The sequence below is a fragment of the Perca fluviatilis genome, chromosome 9 (assembly GCF_010015445.1).
Source record: "Perca fluviatilis chromosome 9, GENO_Pfluv_1.0, whole genome shotgun sequence".
Lineage (NCBI taxonomy): Eukaryota > Metazoa > Chordata > Actinopteri > Perciformes > Percidae > Perca > Perca fluviatilis.
The window spans coordinates 5,256,681-5,276,050 of record NC_053120.1 but is presented as its reverse complement, the minus strand read 5'-3'; the positions used below and the strand labels follow the sequence as shown (position 1 = coordinate 5,276,050).

At 43.2% G+C, this 19,370-nt stretch overlaps 1 protein-coding gene across 4 annotated transcripts in view; it reads right to left on the bottom strand.

The window, feature by feature from the left end:
- The window catches only part of mast2 (microtubule associated serine/threonine kinase 2), a 275,716-nt gene that overhangs the window by 210,835 nt on the left and 45,511 nt on the right, over window positions 1-19,370 (bottom strand). For all 4 annotated transcript variants that reach the window (XM_039812498.1, XM_039812499.1, XM_039812500.1 and 1 more), the window contains exon 2: window positions 2,971-3,121. In XM_039812498.1, coding sequence (XP_039668432.1) covers window positions 2,971-3,121 — 151 coding nt within the window. The remainder of the gene's footprint in view (window positions 1-2,970; window positions 3,122-19,370) is intronic.

Sequence of the window (19,370 nt, the reverse complement as noted above, 5' to 3'; positions counted from 1 at the left end):
GTTGAAAAGAGGGACAGCTATCTATCTATCTATCTATCTATCTATCTATCTATCTATCTGGACTAAAATCCCCTGTGGACCTGTCTGTGTCTCAGTACAGTTGAGTGATTAATTCTCTGACGTGATTCAGATAATAATGGTCCCAACCCTGAGTAACTGGATGAGATTCATGCATTAATCATCCCCAATGCAGCTGTCCCATTTCCTGAACCCAAAAGCCAAAGAAACACAAAGAACCAACCAGACTTTGTGAAAGACTCAAATCCAACCTTAAACCATACATTTATGAGCTGATGACACGATGACCTCCGCTTGGTGAAACACGGCCGTGAATGTTCACTTCACCACAGATTATGGACACGGCAGATTGGCGGCGGATTAGGAACACGAGAGATCACGAATCCCAGGGTGAGCTCAGGTAACAGCCGCCCTGTGTGAGAGGAGCTTTCACTCGGCTAAACTGCAGGATAGGATCCAGTTCACATCTCACAGGAAACGTTCGGAGTTGTCCAAACTGTGAGTCACGGTAACTTGATTAGAGAAACATTTCATGATGGGATCGTACAAAGAACGTGTGGGTGTGTTATGGCGCCGACACACCAACCCGATAATCGGCCGTCAGACAGTCTGGCGAGGTCGGTGACTCGAGTCGGTTCGGTGCGTCCCCTGCCTTCGTCCCTCGGAGGAGCTGTCTGCATTCATTTTGGCCGACCTGACTCCGGCTGGGTCGGAGGGCGGGCAGTCGGACTCACTCCACAAATCTGATTGGTGGAGTGCTAACCTAGAGCTGGGCAATATATCGATATTATATCGATATCGTGATATGAGACTAGATATCGTCTTAGATTTTGGGTATCCTGATATCGTAATATGACATAAGTGTCTTCTCCTGGTTTTAAAGGCTGCATTACAGTAAAGTGATGTCATTTTCTGACCTCACCAGACTGTTGTAACTGTTCTATTATTTGCCTTTACCCACTTAGTCATTATATCCACATTACTGGTGATTATTCATCTAAAATCTCATTGTGTAAATCAATACAGTAAAGCACCAATAGTCAACACTACAATATGGTTGCGGTATCGATATCGAGGTATTTGGTCAAAAATATCGTGATATTTGATTTTCTGCATATCGCCCAGCCCTGTGCTGACCCGGAAATAACGAGCGGGATTTCAAAATCTGACGAATTTTTTTTTTTTAAACTGGCATTTGTTGATCTGAAATGAAGACAGATTCAGCAACTGCACGGCCTATTTCTCGCTTAAAATGTTTTCAGTTATGTCGTATTTCGAACAAGCCGACCTTTTTCCAAATACGTCGCACTTTCGCCGCATAAATCTAAGTGAATACACCCACCCGCACAAAACATGCGGGGCTTTGCATGATTTCATAATCCCTGCATTTTTGTTGCAAAAAAAGTCACAGAATCTTAGCAGAAAGTTGAAAATGTTTGTGTTTACTTCACACAAGAGCAGCCATTTTCCCCTGTTGCCATGGTAACGTTATGAAGTGACGTAAAAAAAAACCATCTACAAGAAATCCTTCATCCCATCTGCAATAGCCATATTGAATAGCACAAAATGAACACCACAGTCAGCCGATACCTCAATTCACCCCATGTCTTGTTTTTATATGTATGTATGAATGTCTCTTCGTAACTGGAGCCTTGTCAAAGACAATTTTCTGGAACCCTGTGTAACAGACAATAAAGTCTTATCTTATCTTATCTAATTATGTCATCAACTCACTTTTTTTTCTCTTTTTCATTAAACTGCAATTTTTGCAAGTTCACGCAATTTCATCGCATAAAATTGCATAAATATCCCCCATATTCCATCGCATTTTTTAAAAAAACGTGCCGCATAATCAAGGATTTTTGCCCGCAACAATCACAAAAAAAACTCCGCATTTTTCTGGAAGGACTGATTGAATTTGGTTGTTATTTAATTTTATGGCATTTGAAAAAAAAAAAAAAATATAGAAAGATAAAAGAACGTTGAAAAACTGCCCAAAAAACTTGGATTAAAGCGAGGGGGACAAAAACCACGAAAAAAGTGCCAAAAAACCTTGGGGGAAAAGCGCCAAAAATTCGAAAAAGACGACCAAAATGTTGACCAAAAATTTTTAATTTTGACCCAGAAAAACAACAAAGTTGCTTGTTGGTGGACAGGAAGACAACACAAGGGTTAATTTAATCACGTCAAACTGAATTTTATCAGTATATCTGTGTCAGTAGTCGACAGATGCCCGCCCAACTCCTCTTGGGGGAACTGTTGGGTCTTTGTCAATTATAGAGTGTGGTCTAGACCTACTCTATCTGTAAAGTGTCTTGAGACAACTCTTGTTATAATTTGATACTATGGGTTATTAAATTGAATTTAAATCACAGTAACGTAGATGCTAGTCATATTTTTAGCATTGACGTAATGGAATCGGTCTTTTTTAAATTGTTAATTTCGCGATTCCGTCCATGATTCTGTTATCACCGAAACTATCGGGCTCTACAACAATGCTGCCATCAGTCTGTGACTGGACCCAGGCAGGCCCTCGTCGAGAAAAAAGACACTTGCCATGGGGATAAAGAACATTTCTGGTGGGAAACCCTGGAGTCTCTCGCTGTCCCCTGAATTTGTCTTCCGATTTCCGCGTCGGTTCTTAACGACAGAAGTTCCCGAATCTCGTCGTCTGTCCATTTTCTTCCACGCGTTTGTTTGCGGCATGACAAAAACACATCACTGACGCGCCGATTCGCTACCAGCTAAGCTCAATCAGACGTTTAGGAAGTGGAAGCGGCAGCCCACGGGAGAACGAGCGAGGCAGGCAGCCGTGGTAGTGCCCCCCCCCCCCCATTTTTCTCTATCATAATATTCAAATTTTCATGTTCGGATCTTTTTGCAATTCAAATATATATTCAAATTAATAATATTCGTTGACAACCCTAGTGCATGTGTACGTGCGTGCGTTACCAGTCATGGCCAGGCTGCTGCGTCGGGCCCAGCTTTCGTCCTGACTCAGCTGGCGGTGCAATTTTGATTTGGTGGCAGCGGTTGCCGCGGGTGACAGGTCGGGGTTACTCAGCTTCCTGAAGAGGAGAGGAGGTGGAGCCGCAAACTCCTTCTGGAGAGATGAAGAAGATGAAGAGGATGGAGAGAGAGAGAAAAGAACAAGAAGGCTCGTTAAGACTTTGCTTAGATATATTTGTGTCAGGTTATATTTGGAGTGCCAAGCGGATTATACTGTTCACATTAAAACCAGCAACTGGCAAATAGTCAAAACGTTTGGCAGGTCAGAGATGTCGTCCTCCTTCATAAAGGTTTTAATCCTGCACAACTCTGGAAGTTTATGGTTGATTGATTCTAATTTTATTTTATTTTTATACATAGAAATAAGCTTTTTGGAGGAGCAAAAAAAAAACAACTGACACCCAGAGATTCTGTCCATGAAAATAATGAACTGAATGTGCAACAAACTATTTACTTTACATCAGGGATCTTCAACAAGGGGCCCGGGACCCCTATGGGGTCCTCAGAGTCAATGCAGGTGGGCCTCCAAATTATTGTTAAACTGTTTTTAAAAAGGTTTAACATGAATCCAACATATTATTAGCCAATATAAATCCCCACTGCTTACTGGCCTATAGTAAAGGTAGTCACTAAGGCCATCCACAGATGTGTGCCACATGTATGTTTAACATTAAAACATGATTTATAAAATCATGCCAACAATTATTAGGCTATTTGAATAGCAAAATACGTATGTATAAAGGCTTTAGGCCACCCTGCAAGTTATTGAAGTTTAATATGCAAAACTTAATTCTATACAATATACTGTAGGTTGTAGGGGGTCCCTGCTCCGTCTCTCTTTCAGTTAAGGGGTCCTTGGCTTAAAAAAACATTGAAGACCCCGGCTTTTGATAGAAAAATAAATTTAAAAAAAAACACACACAAAACACCTTGCTATGCTCCGCTTTAAACATTATAAACTTTGAAAGGGAACATTTTCTGTGTATTTTAATCTTGTATAAAAAACAAAACCGAAAGAATCAGCCCTGCTGAAACTGCATGAAACAAAACGTTCTGTTCATCCTTAACCTGGATTCGAGGAAAGAGGAAAAACAGCCCAGACAGTTTGGGGGTCCCTGTAAAAAATAGAGAAGAGAACGGGCTGGGAGCCAAAACAAAGTCATAAACCGCGAGGCTAACCGCTCGCTGACACCATGTCTCTGCCTCACACGGCCACAACAAACAAACAAACACGAGTGGTTAACACACACACACACACACACACACACACACACACGTCTGAACAGAAACCCACACACACCTGGTTTTCTCCGCATGCAACAGGAGCAGTTAAAGTGCAGGCGCTCAGCGTGGGTGACGCCGGCTCTCTGTCATTAGCCGACACTTTCAGTCGCCGAGCAGCTGCCGAATTATACGTCCCACTCTCGGCTCGAGAGTCGGACGTATAATTCAGTTTGTCATCGTAATGAAGGAAAAGTTCCTCTGGACTTCCTCGATATTCCCCTAGCTTTCCAAAGAGGCACTCCAGAGAAAATACTGCCAATACACACACACACACACACACACACACACACACACACACAGCGTTTCACTATCTTCTAAGCTGTCCGGACCCCACAAGTATACTGTATTCCCGGTTTGTGGACCCACGAATATAGTTAAACAAGAACGCGACGCGACGCGACGTACACGACGCGACGCATCGCGACGCACGCACGCGCACGCGACGACGACGCGCACGCACGCGACGCACGTACGACGACGACGACGCACGCATTTTTAATAAAAATAATGACTCAAACTGATTGATTACTTTAATAGTTGACAACTAATCGATTAATCTTTGCAGCTCTAGTTGCAGCGCTACTGAACCTACTTTTGCATCACAGCAAAACAACATATTTTCATATGCTGCTTTTGGAAGGAATCATGAAACAGAAAAGCTGTCATATAAACATTTCTTTTACAGTCTCTATCCATAAATATAAGATAAGATAAAATAAGATATACTTTATTGTCCCTGAAGGGAAATTTGTTTTGGACTCTGTCCGTTCCTCGGCTTTACAAAGACAACACACAATACAGAAAATAAGCATCTCTCAACACATACTCTCATGCAACACAGAACATGCTCTCATATACATTAGACAGGTCCCTATATAGTAATACTCTCATATACATTAGACAGGTCCCTATATAGTAATGCTCTCATATACATTAGACAGGTCCCTATATAGTAATACTCTCATATACATTAGACAGGTCCCTATATAGTAATACTCTCATATACATTAGACAGGTCCCTATATAGTAATACTCTCATATACATTAGACAGGTCCCTATATAGTAAGCACATTAACTCCTCCTTTCAGTGGCAGTTTATAATTGAACAACCCTGTCAGCTGCGTTCTCCGCAATAAGTGGAGCACAGCCCTTGCACAATCAGATATAGCACAATAACATATTGCCCAACCCCATTAGCCTACGTATTGCACAAATGACATAATGCACAAGCTAACACCATATAAGAGAACACCACCTCGTGTCACCTACTGCTCCCCCTCATTTAAACATGTAACCAGATCAAACTAAGGGTTTCTACTTGTCCAACATAATACTGAGTGCATTATTGGTGGATGGCAACTTCGGTTGCTGCAGGTGTGTGTGTGTGTGTGTGTGTGTGTGTAGCTGATGCCGGTTTGTCTCTGGGTCAAGGACGCTCAATGTAAGACATGTCGAGTGCTGCAGCAGCACGCTGAATCCATTTGAATCCATTGTCCCAGCCCGTCGCTGTAGCTCTTTATTCAACCTGCAGGTGGCAGACAGACCGTGATCTGCTGAGGGATGGTGTGATTACAAGCAATCTGCTGATCGCTGCTCCTTGTACAGACTGAAATGTAATGTAGCAGCATGGAAGACAGCTAAGAGGTCAGAGAGTAAGTGTGTGTGTGTGTGTGTGTGTGTGTGTGTGTGTGTGTGTGTGTGTGTGTGTGTGTCTGTGTGTAAATAAAACTAACTATTGAGAGAGCTGTCTGAGTTAGTCTAGAGTGTGTTTCAGGGTTCAAAATTAGCAACACATTCTCACGCCCATCGCTACTCTCTACCGTTGTCCCTCTTAAAGGAACACGCCGACTTATTGGGACTTTGTCTTATTCACCGTGTCCCCCAGAGTTAGATGAGTCCATACACACCCTTCTCATCTCCGTGAGTGTCGTAACTCTGTCTGACGCACCCGCTGCTAGCCTAGCTTAGCACAGATCCTGGAGGTAACCAGCTCCAACTAACCTAGCTTAGCCCAGATCCTGGAGGTAACCGGCTCCAACTAGCCTAGCTTAGCCCAGATCCTGGAGGTAACCGGCTCCATCTAGCCTAGCTTAGCACAGATCCTGGAGGTAACCAGCTCCAACTAGCCTCGCTTAGCACAGATCCTGGAGGTAACCGGCTCCATCTAGCCTCGCTTAGCACAGATCCTGGAGGTAACCGGCTCCATCTAGCCTAGCTTAGCACAGATCCTGGAGGTAACCGGCTCCATCTAGCCTCGCTTAGCACAGATCCTGGAGGTAACCGGCTCCATCTAGCCTAGCTTAGCACAGATCCTGGAGGTAACCGGCTCCATCTAGCCTAGCTTAGCACAGATCCTGGAGGTAACCGGCTCCATCTAGCCTAGCTTAGCACAGATCCTGGAGGTAACCGGCTCCATCTAGCCTAGCTTAGCACAGATCCTGGAGGTAACCGGCTCCATCTAGCCTAGTTTAGCACAGATCCTGGAGGTAACCGGCTCCATCTAGCCTAGCTTAGCACAGATCCTGGAGGTAACCGGCTCCATCTAGCCTAGCTTAGCACAGATCCTGGAGGTAACCCGCTCCATCTAGCCTAGATTAGCACAGATCCTGGAGGTAACCGGCTCCAACTAGCCTAGCTTAGCACAGATCCTGGAGGTAACCGGCTCCATCTAGCCTAGCTTAGCACAGATCCTGGAGGTAACCGGCTACAACTAGCCTAGCTTAGCACAGATCCTGGAGGTAACCGGCTCCATCTAGCCTAGCTTAGCACAGATCCTGGAGGTAACCGGCTCCATCTAGCCTAGCTTAGCACAGATCCTGGAGGTAACCGGCTCCATCTAGCCTAGCTTAGCACAGATCCTGGAGGTAACCGGCTCCATCTAGCCTACTGCTCCCAATAAGTGACAAAATAATGCTAAAATGTTCCTATTTACATGTTGTGATTTGTAGAGTCACAGCGTGTACAAATAACAAGGTCACATGACACACAGCCATCTTCTAACTGTACACATACTGGGAACTATATTCTCAAAAGGCGAAGCACTGCTACTCTCTGCTACTCGGGCGGAGGGATTTGCTCGCAGCACCTGAGAAGCCCCGTGGTGAGGAGCAGACAGTTCACCTGGAGTTGGAGTAATAATCACTCAAGTAGCAGTGCTTCGCCTTCTGAGAATATAGTTCCCAGTATGTAAACATCTTCAAGGTCTACAGATAAGAAGACTGACACACATCTACAGCTGTAACGTGTGTGAGGTCATGGCGTCATCGGTGCAGCAGGTGAACTCTACCTGTCCCATTAAAGAGGAGATAGGAGCAAACACAGCCGCCCTATCTGACGCGGTGAACATCAAAGTCTACAGCGTAAACTACGGCGCTGATACGGTGACGGTTTATGAGGGACTCAAGGACCTGGCGGGGTGGGTTATATTTACACTGCTGTGAAACATATACTCCGTACGTCTGGGCTAATCCACAGAATTTGCACCAACTAAGGTCATTTGTAATGGACTCACAGCTTGTGTAAACGAGTAAAGTGACCAGAGACACTTTGGGTTAAGAAGTCTTAAGCCTTTTATGGTTCTGCGTTGAATCTCCAAGCACCTGGGGTTTTAAATTAACTTTTTTTGTCCACCAGCCAAATGGCTAGTGAATGTTGAAATGTGGCCAGCCACTCAATAGATTACCATTGGGTTTTTTTTGGGCTGGTGAGTGAAGCAAATCTAGCCTGGCTCCGCCCTCCTACATACTTCCGCTCAATTTTAATTTTTCCTTCAGTACTCCGTCTGGGTTTGCGGTATATTCTGTGGTTTTCTCCGGTAAAATCTTTACCGGTCCAATCAGCGAACAGAGGGAGTGGCTGAGAACGATGACGTTGAGGTCGTGCGCTAGTTTGAGTTGTAGTTCCGTAATGGCGGCAAAGAAATATGTGAGCGAAGCCATTCGGTCCGTTGTGGCAACACTGCCGAATATCCAGAAGTTAAAGCCCGAGCAGAACAGTCTCTGCTGAGTTGTGTTGGGGGCCATGATGTCGTGGCCCTCCTCCCCCACGGGGTTCGGGAACAGTTTGATTTTCCAGCTCGCTCCATTAGCGGTGAAGGAGTTAGCTAAGGCTAACGCTAGCGATGCTAAGCCAAGGTCACGACCAAACGTTGGCGATTGGTTATGGCAGATCCAGAGTGGCTCTGGGCAGATCCAATAGTTTTAAACTTCAACAGAGGACCCGCCTTCAAGGTAGTTAACACTTGTTAATGGAGAGTGGCCAGACTCTCTGTATAAATGAAATGGACCTGAGTCTGGTAGGACCAGGCTAATGGACCAGAGTCTGGTAGGACCAGGCTAGTGTACCAGAGTCTGGTAGGACTAGGCTGGTGTACCAGAGTCTGGTAGGACTAGGCTAGTGTACCAGAGTCTGGTAGGACCAGGCTCATGGACCAGAGTCTGGTAGGACTAGGCTAGTGTACCAGAGTCTGGTAGGACCAGGCTCATGGACCAGAGTCTGGTAGGACCAGGCTAATGGACCAGAGTCTGGTAGGACTAGGCTGGTGTACCAGAGTCTGGTAGGACCAGGCTAATGGACCAGAGTCTGGCAGGACCAGGCTAACGCAAATCTACCAGCCACTTGCATAATTTACAAGCATTTGGCTGGTAGATGGTGCTAATTTTGAACCCTGCGTGCACCTCTCAAAAAATGCAACTACACATTGCGGCAACGCAGGCCGCAACTACTGTGATTGGTCCGCTTGGCCGTGGCTTAGGAGCGCCGCATTTCCTCCTATTCATTTGTCGGTTCTCCTTCTTCGTGAACAACATGAAACCAAGGAGAGGGTTAACTCTTCCTGCTACAGATTTCCGACCGTGGTCAGAAAGCACAGGGGAGACCCTTTGTTTCTCCGTCTCAGCCGCAGGAGTCGGTACTCGCTCCAAAGCTAATCCTGTCGCTAGCTCACTCGCTCTACCACACACTCGCCACACAACGCGGCCCTGCTATTCTCTTAAAGAGATACGCCAGGACGAATCAGACACACCAGCACACAGGCATAAATCCTGACAATGGCGTAAGCCACTTACGTAGGCTACGATGGGTAAGGGTTAGGGTTCACTCAGAATTAGCCAACAATTATTATCAATTAGTTTTCTCCTTAAACGACACAAAACTGTGAACACCCATTACAATTACCTAGAGTATAAAGTAATGTGAAAGTAAAATGTCTGGGGAAAAAAAAGACATTAAAACTCCAAAATATCCAATTGACTTTCATGTAAAACAAGTTAAAAAAAAAATTTGAGAGGTCGGAAGCATTATTATTTTTTGCCATTTTGTCTGAAACGATTAATCAGTTATCAAAATAGCTGCTGATTTGATTTCTGCTGATCCGAGTAATTGATTAATCAACAAATAACTGCAGCTCTACACAGCAGTGACAGTTTTGCTATTTTTTTTTTTTTAAGAGTGGGAACGACTTTTGCTGGCAGAAGCTGTCAGCTGTGGGCAATTAAAGTAAAACTTAAACTTTGTGAGTTAGCTGGAAATTCCATCTCTCGTGTTTAAATGTTTCCCACAAACTCTATGACCTACCCTGCAAAAGGGTGCAAAATAAAACAAGTGGAGTCTCAAAACCCTGCTTGCGGAGCCAGCTCGTAGTGACAGCGTGCTGTTTTCACACCCTGTGTCCTGTTGTGGTTATATAGTGTCGTACTATAGTACAGTGCTACATCACAGCTTAGTGTGGTCACACGTACTGCAGACAGCACGCAGCTGTGATACCGTGTGCGGCCAGAGGATCAACAGATTTACCTTCCAACCCACAGAGGTTAGACAGAGCGAGTTCCTCTTTTAAAAGCATGTGGTGGCCAGTGTATATCTCACCGCACAGGTCAAGTCTTTACTGACGTGCAGGCTAAGTGATTAAAAACAGAACAAACACCTAACCGACTGCACGGACTGCTATTTGCATCCTTGAGAGCTGTGATTCGTTTGTGAATGAGGCTTTTTAAAATGTCAGAATAAGGTAGGATTTAAAATAGAGCTGCAAAGATGAATTGATTGGTTGTCAACTGTTTAATTAATCCAGTTCCTAAATGCAAGCTAAACCGATATAAAAAAACTCATTTGTGCCTATCTCCATTAAACTTACCACCACTAACGTGTAGGCTGGCTGGGTTGTGCACTATGTCATTGTGCAATAAGTAGGTTATTGGGGTTGTGCAATATGTTAGTGGTGAAATACATGGGCTGTTGGATTGTTCAATGTGTCATTGTGTACTGCATAGGTTATGTGGAAATGTGTCATTTTTGCAATACGTAGGCTATTGGGGTTGGGCAATATGTTATTGTTATTGCAGAGAATGCAGCCAACAGGGATGTTCAATTATAAACTGCCACTGAAAGGAGGAGTTAATGTGCTTACTATATAGGGACCTGTCTAATGTATATGAGAGTATTACTATATAGGGACCTGTCTAATGTATATGAGAGTATTACTATATAGGGACCTGTCTAATGTATATGAGAGTATTACTATATAGGGACCTGTCTAATGTATATGAGAGTATTACTATATAGGGACCTGTCTAATGTATATGAGAGCATTACTATATAGGGACCTGTCTAATGTATATGAGAGTATTACTATATAGGGACCTGTCTAATGTATATGAGAGTATTACTATATAGGGACCTGTCTAATGTATATGAGAGTATTACTATATAGGGACCTGTCTAATGTATATGAGAGTATTACTATATAGGGACCTGTCTAATGTATATGAGAGTATTACTATATAGGGACCTGTCTAATGTATATGAGAGTATTACTATATAGGGACCTGTCTAATGTATATGAGAGTATTACTATATAGGGACCTGTCTAATGTATATGAGAGTATTACTATATAGGGACCTGTCTAATGTATATGAGAGTATTACTATATAGGGACCTGTCTAATGTATATGAGAGCATTACTATATAGGGACCTGTCTAATGTATATGAGAGTATTACTATATAGGGACCTGTCTAATGTATATGAGAGTATTACTATATAGGGACCTGTCTAATGTATATGAGAGTATTACTATATAGGGACCTGTCTAATGTATATGAGAGTATTACTATATAGGGACCTGTCTAATGTATATGAGAGTATTACTATATAGGGACTTGTCTAATGTATATGAGAGTATTACTATATAGGGACCTGTCTAATGTATATGAGAGCATGTTCTGTGTTGCATGAGAGTATGTGTTGAGAGATGCTTATTTTCTGTATTGTGTGTTGTCTTTGTAAAGCTGCGGAACGGACAGAGTCCAAAACTAATTTCCCTTCGGGGACAATAAAGTATATCTGATATCTTCTTATCAATAGTTACTGTAGGAGCCAAAATCTGTTGTGTCGAGTGTTTAGACTTTGGGTGTTGTTTCTTGTGTGTACATTGGGGGTCGCTGGAGCGCACTGGCGCCAAACCCTTTGTTCATTTTTAACGGATTTAACGCTGAAAACGTGAAAGAATGGACATTTCATGGTGCACGGTTTACCAAAATAAACATATTGTTATTCTGCAACGCAACATGGTCAGGCGGTTCTTGAACGCTACACAGCATGTTAACGTCAGCCAGGTCACTCCGGTTAAACCACCTCAGTAGTTACGGTATCAGACCGAGCTTCTTTAACAGTTACTATGAAGATTAATCATTAGTGGCAGCCCTAATAGTAAGTACAGTACAGTCCTAAAAAAAAAAAAACAGAGTGAAATGAGGGCAGCAAAGACAGCCAATCAATTTGTAATCCAACTTCCCTTGGGTACAAAATTAGATCAGGCTACATCATCTTTCACAAGAGGATCTGTGACGGATTGACTTAAAAGATAACCGATAACAAAAAGCAACCAACGACTGCCATAACGTGATTACTGGACAGAAAGGCATGTAAACTTGCAACTCTGAGATGGAAGTAAAACCAGGATTTCATGATCTTTTTCTCAACTTCTGCATTCTTTCTTCCTCCTCCACTCTCCCAGCATCCCCCCTCTGGACTCGAGTCCCCCGCCGCATCACATTTGGGCCGACATTCATCTTTTGTCGCGTCCCGCGGAGAGCAGCGACGCACTCTGATGTAACCTGTACATCTACAATCCATCACATCTGTCACCGCACCGGGCTGAAACCAAACTCTGCCGAGGTTCTCTCTCACACACAATACAAAGATAATGCAGTTAATCACGCGGGGGGGGGGTTCAATAGGTTGAATTCTACCACCGAACGTACAGACAGACGGGCAGTGGACAGACAGTTGTGCACGTCAGCAGGGCAGCTCGCCCATAGTCTCACAATTCCCCTGCAGCTCAAGCCCACACAGCAAAAAAACAGGCTCAATCAATCTTGTGTATTGTTTTCCTGGCAGCTAAAGAGGCTGGACGATCCAAAACGTGATTTAAAAACTCTCTCGGCTCCAGCGTGAGTTGACTGTTTGATTCAATGAGCTGAAGAAGGGCTGCTAAATTACCCCCAATGGCTTCCAAGTGAATTGTAATGCGGCAGATGCAAAGCACAGGGAGATAGATGGGTAGGCATTACGCAGCAAAGTGCACCGTGTGGAAAGGAGGATTTAACAGACGGATGGTTGTTTTTGTTAGCTGGTTCGGGGAGGAAGTAGCCACGAGGGTCCGTGTTTTTCTCAGTGTGTGTGTGGGTGTGTAGGATGACCACCAGCGAAGAACTAGACTGCTTCCTCAGCAGCAAAACAGACCACATTTTAACTTTTTTTTTTGTGCTGTCGTTGCCACCAGACCAACCCGTTTCCTGTAAACATGCCACAATATGATTGATGCGAGCCTATGTAGTACTTGGCTGGTCTTCACTGTGCCAGACAGAGCTTTTGATCAACTTGGATCATATTTTGGTTTGGTTTAACCATTTTTATGAGTTATCAAAACAAAGGGCCTCCTTCACCAAACGTTCTTAAGAACAAACGTGTTCTTAAAGTGCCCATATTATGAAAAAAACACATTTTCTGGGATTTGGGGTGTTCTTTTGTGTCTCTGGTGCTTCCACACACATACAAACTTTGAAAAAAATCCATCCATGCTGTTTTGAGTGAGATACGGTTTCTGAATGTGTCCTGCCTTCAGTCTCCTAGTGAGCTGTTCAAAATCGGCTCGGACTGTGACGTCACAGTCCGAGGCCGATTTTGTGATGATGAGCTGGCTAACCACAACCGTTAGCTCGTAGCGTTAGCCGGCTAATGCTAGCGCTAGCACACACAAGTTCACCATAATCTACAAAAGAACTACTTCCATGTGCGCCCTCATTTAGAAGTCTCCCAGCTGATCCTGCCTTGTAACTGACCAAAGTTGGAGAAACAGGCTTTCTTTTACTGTCTCTAGAGTTAGCTAGCTGACATGCTCTACATCTGAGCTACTGCGCATGTGCGAGTGCAATCAAAGATTGTACAGAAGAAGAAGATGAAAAGAGGTCTCACTCTGTAGCTAAAACAGAAACCAGGTGAAAAGAGGATCTGCAGCAGTGAGAGAGAGCTGTGCAGTACAACAACAATATGGTGTTTTTTGAAAATTAAACCATGTAAACCTATTCTGGTACAACCTTAAAATACAGTTATGAACCTGAAAATGAGCAGAATATGGGCGCTTTAAACCCCACTTGTTCAGTTTTCACGAAGATTCTGGCATTCACCAATGTTTTCTGATTTGGGATTTATTCTTAGGTAAGAACAGAACCTACGCACACTCAAGAGCACTCTTACTCACAATTTAGAGCTGACACATTTGTGCAAAACAATGTGCCGGGTTAGCTCAGTTGGTAGAGCAGGCGCACATATATAGAGGTGTACTCCTCGACGCAGCGGCCGCGGGTTCGACTCCAACCTGCAGGCCTTTGCTGCATGTCATTCCCCCCTCTCTCTCCATTTCATGTCTTCAGCTGTCCTGTGGAAATAACTTACTGTATATCGACTCTTTACCACATTTCAGCATTTTATATAGGTAGGTCAATTCGTATTTAAATTGACTCTTTCAACATTTATATAGTCTTTCTATTCACACGTATTGTGTTATCACTGACCTGCATCACTAACTAGACCACTATTTGCACTAACTGTATATTGACTCTTCACTACATCACTACACTGTCTATTCATGTATATTGTGTTATTACCTTATCACTTTCGCATATCCTCCAAATTACTTACACCTCCCTTCGCACCAGCTTTGTAATGCCTACTTGTTCTGCACTTTATGTAGCCTGTTGTATTCTGTTTTCATGTATTTTATTGTATGTGAAACTGTATGTTGTCTTGCACACTTATGCTTTTCTTGGCCAGGTCGTCGTTGCAAATGAGAACCTGTTCTCAACGGCCTACCTGGTTAAATAAAAGGTTAAATAAAAAAATTAACAATTAAAAGACAGCCAAATGTTTCCTCTAACTTCAGTCTGCTAAGAAAATGCAACTGTGGAGACTTTTTCTTCCTTTTCCAAAGCACGGTGAACCACAGTAAAGAAATACTTAATTTTTTTGACTTGCAGTGGCAAACAGATTGTTTTAAGATGAGTAAGCAGCTGTACAGTGATCTGTTTAATGTAACAAGCTGTAAAATGTATCCTTGGTTGTCAATTTTCTTTAAAATGGGTTTAATTTTCCATCTCTACAGCTCATAAGGGATCTCTCCTTCCCCGAGGATGGTTGCATTGGGACTCCATACAATAACATTTACATATACATGTCAAACATACAGTAGAGACAACACCTCCTCTGGGAAATAATCATCATTTGTTCCTTCAGGCCCATATAAACTGTGTCTAATGTCTCAGCCATCCTACTAAAGGCACATTATGTGCTTAAACCATTGTTTACCTCAACGTGTCTCTCCTCTAAAAACACTCCAGGCCTGGTTCTGCTGCTGTTTGGCCTCCAGCTACTGAGCTGGTTGCTGTTATCAGCACACTGACGAGCAGACAGTACATTCACAGTACAGCCTGTACCTACTGCTTCCCCACTCCACTGAGTTTACAAGGTGCATGCACCATTAACTCCTGTTCTCCTACACCTCCGACAGCGCCCATGGCGTCTCCAATAGTGAAGCAAGACTCTGTCTCTAGCTGCAGACTGTTGTACACCCCCGTGTTGGAAGCCTTTCCAGTGAAATACAGCTTTAAGCTTTCTGCATTTTAACCGTGTATAAGCTAGGGTCGGAATAGGAATAGGAATGTTCCACTATTCGTTTATTTGTTCGTTTGGTTAGTAGGGCTGGGCGATATAGAAAAAAAATCAAATATCACGATATTCTTGAACAAATACCTAGATGATTTTTGATAAATAATCTCCAGAAATGATTTAATGACTTAGTGGGGTAAAGGTAAATAATAGAGCTAGAACAGTGGTAAGTTCAGAAAATGACCTCACTTTACTGTAATGCAGCCTGTAAAACCAGGAAAAGACACCACTTACCATATTACCATATCCCCATATCCAAAATCTAAGACTCTAAGTCACTAATCTAAGTCTCATATCGCGATATCAATATAACATCGATATATTGCCCAGTCCTATTGGTTAGGTATTCGATTTTCAATGTTGGCAGACGAATAGTTTTGCTTTTCACTCAATATTGTCATAAATTTGAGACGGATTGTGTTTTGAGGCGGTGTGAGAGTCCCGTACAGGAAACAGGAAACTTCACTGCCTCTAGTTCTGCCACAAGAAAGTTTTAAAACGCCCGAAACACAAGCACTGAATTGGCCGGGAGTTTGTGTCACAGCTGACTGGTTCCCCAGTCCCTCAGTCTCTTTTCTTTCTCTATTTCTCTGGGAAATGAAGCTGCTTTCAAGTGCGATCGGAAATGCCGAGATCTATAAACAATCTGAAGGGAAACTAGCCTAGAAATCTAGACGCTCCCCAGGCTCAGTCTAGCAACTCTCCGTTGGCTTGCGAGCTGGAAAAACCAAATTCTGGCTAGGCCAATCACACCGTGTATAGAGTCGGTGGGCGGGGCTTAACATAATGACGGCAGAGTTGCGACTGTTCCGCGTGAATTCCCCGCTACTTGAAAACAAAGAAGATGGCCGCTGCTGCTGGCGAACAGCGGTCTTTGGAATCGGCTTTGGCCACGACTCTGGAAGACTTGGAGTTAAGCACTGAAGTCATTCTTTAAAAAGGAAGATGTTTTTGGAGTTTTGCAGACTGGGAATTTGAAAGACAACCGTTTATCCCGCCCCTCGGATTGAGCCCTGCCAATGGTGAGTTCTCAGACCCAACGTCTTGAGGTGGCTCTGGCTTGTCAGGCTAAAGGGAAACCGTAATTGTGAAATATAAAGTCTACTTGTGTTGTGCTACATTTGGGGGTTAAAGAACACAACAGGATGTCACACAAATGAGCCATTTAAGTCACACTCCCATCGCTTTTGTTGGTTTTATGGGGGAAAAAAAGGCCATTTTAAGAGATGATCTCGTCCATATAGCTTGACCGATATCACGCAGGGCTATAAAGAATCCCAGATCACATTTGTACTCACTATAACCACTACTACTGTTGTTATTAAAAAATTTTGCCAAATATGAACAATAACGTTGCCGTCAGTGGGCTTATTTGCTTGCTAACCACCGCTAAGGACAAATCCAGCAACTAGACAGTAACGTTACCTCAGAACGTTACATGAAACAGGTAACGTAGCGTCCAGAACATAATTTGTAGGACCAAGCTAACGTTAGCATCTTGTCTCACCTTGGTTCTGATAAACAGTAAATTCATTCAGTTCAGTGCCCAAACGGCTAGTTTCCAATCTAGTTTGTCACTGCCTGAAGAGAAACTGTGCTACTCGCACTGCTGTTTATTTGATTGTCGTGACTTCTATACTATTTCCCAAATTTGTTATTTTTGCGCCAATGCAGGATAACCATATTTATGTATCAGCGCTTTGCCGATGACCAATACGGCTGCCGATTTTTGGAGCCGATACTTTAGATTTAGTTTAGACTTTTTTATTTGTCCCCGTAGGGCAATTTGTTCTGCAGCAAGACATAAACACAAGACAGTCACAAATGCAAAACCAAATTACATAAAAATACTTATACAAGCTCTGGTTAAACAGCTGAGAATTAAGAAGATAAATATGACCATATGTTAAAGGAACCATATGTTACAAAGAACATCTAACAATATTCCTCATAAAAATATTATAGCAACATTTCCATTAAAAAAAAAACTAAAAAAAAAGATTCCTTAATAATCACTATTTCATCAACAACATCATCACCATCAGTCAATACCATACATATTAAAATAACCCCATCACTAATTTAATAGTTATAGTCTCTCTACTCTTCCGAGCTAAGTTTAGAAAAGAGATAGCTGTCGGATGGGAGTTATCAGAGATAACTGCGTTGGCCTTCCTAACTACCTGTCTATTATACAGGTCAGTGAGGCTACACTGCTGGACACCTATCATTTTACTGCTGACCTTTACTATATTGGAAAGAGCAGTTTTGGCCTTGACACTGAGATTACCATACCAGCAAATTACTGAAAATGTTAGTACAGACTCAATGTATGATGCTGCTTTTGCTCCCTCAATTTACACCATCAAAATGTAAAACCCTGCCACACTGGATTAGTTTTCGGAATCTGCTCTGCCATTTCTTTAAAAAGGATAAACAAAAACACAGATCAGTGTCACTTCTGCAATCATCTTACATTCATATATCACCCAAATTATGTGTGCAGTGTGCATCATATGGATGGGTGCAGCGTCTCCAGCAACACAGAGCTGCCTGTGGACGCCTGTCTGTAAATAATGTCGGGGAAAAACTATCGGCGAACGCAGCAGCCGCGTTATCGGCCGATGCCGATGCACGTAAAATCGCAAATATCGGCTGATATAATCGGTCTATCACTACCTGGCGTGGCGTTTTACTTGCCCCGGGCCATCGGGCAATCCTTATCGTTGAGCCCTGAGCTGTAAAGGAATTTTTTCTACGTGAAAAAAACTGCCATAAAATTTGATTAGACACTATTTGATCAAAGAACGAAATGACAACTTTCAACACTTGACAGATTTCAACAAATGATTAAGCCGAGTCAAAAGGTCCTCCTAGGAATGGAGACAGCGAGGCAGACGCGAGTCTGAACCCGAGCCGGTTGGTTTTGGAGTTGAGTGTGTCTTGTCGCTGTTGGAGGTGAACAGGTTAACAGTCTGTCACGTGTTGCCGGGCAAACTGAGAGGATTCAGCCGCTTACATCATGACATTAATCACGTGTGCCTGAGCAGGATTACATTGCATCATCTCTGCTTCCTGTCTGTCAGTGAGGCGACGGGCTGGAGTGCTGCGTCAGTGTGTGTGTGTGTGTGTGTGTGTGTGTGTGTGTGTGTGTGTGTGTGTGTGTGTGTGTGTGTGTGTGTGTGTGTGTGTGTGTGTGTAATCAGAGCTGATACACGTGTTGATGTGTTCCAGCTGTGTTCCAGCTGGAGCTAGGTACTCGGGGAGAAATATGAAAAATGTAAAAGGAAAGGAAGCCAAGTAGTTTGACAGATGGATGTGAATGATGGAAGGAGATGCAGGGACTGTAGGGAGGAGTGTGAACTGAGCCTGGACAAGTGCTGCCTTTCCTCAGCTGTGGCCTGTAGAAAACTGTTTGTCCACATGCAAAAAAGCAAAGAACTCCAAAAACAAAAGCCAAAATGCTACAATCAAAAGCCTTAATGTGTGGTAAGAATCTCATTCAGGCCCCGACATGAAAGAGAACTGTGTGGAATATTATTGTGATTTTTGGGTTTCCATAAAACAACCATAATTGAGATCATCTAAAGAAAGCATAGCTCCGAAATGCACTTACTTGGGAATTACTAAGATGATGCCGAGCGCGTCGGCTTCAACATAAGCAACCGGTTTTTCTTAATGACACTTTAAGTGGACTAAACGTTCCTTAAAATTCCTTCAAATGATCTAAGCACACACATTGTTGCGTTGCGTTTCTCACACTGCTCCTATAATAAAAAATAAAAGGAGTTCCGTGATCCGATGATGGATAGATTATAGTAAATCTTTTTATCCT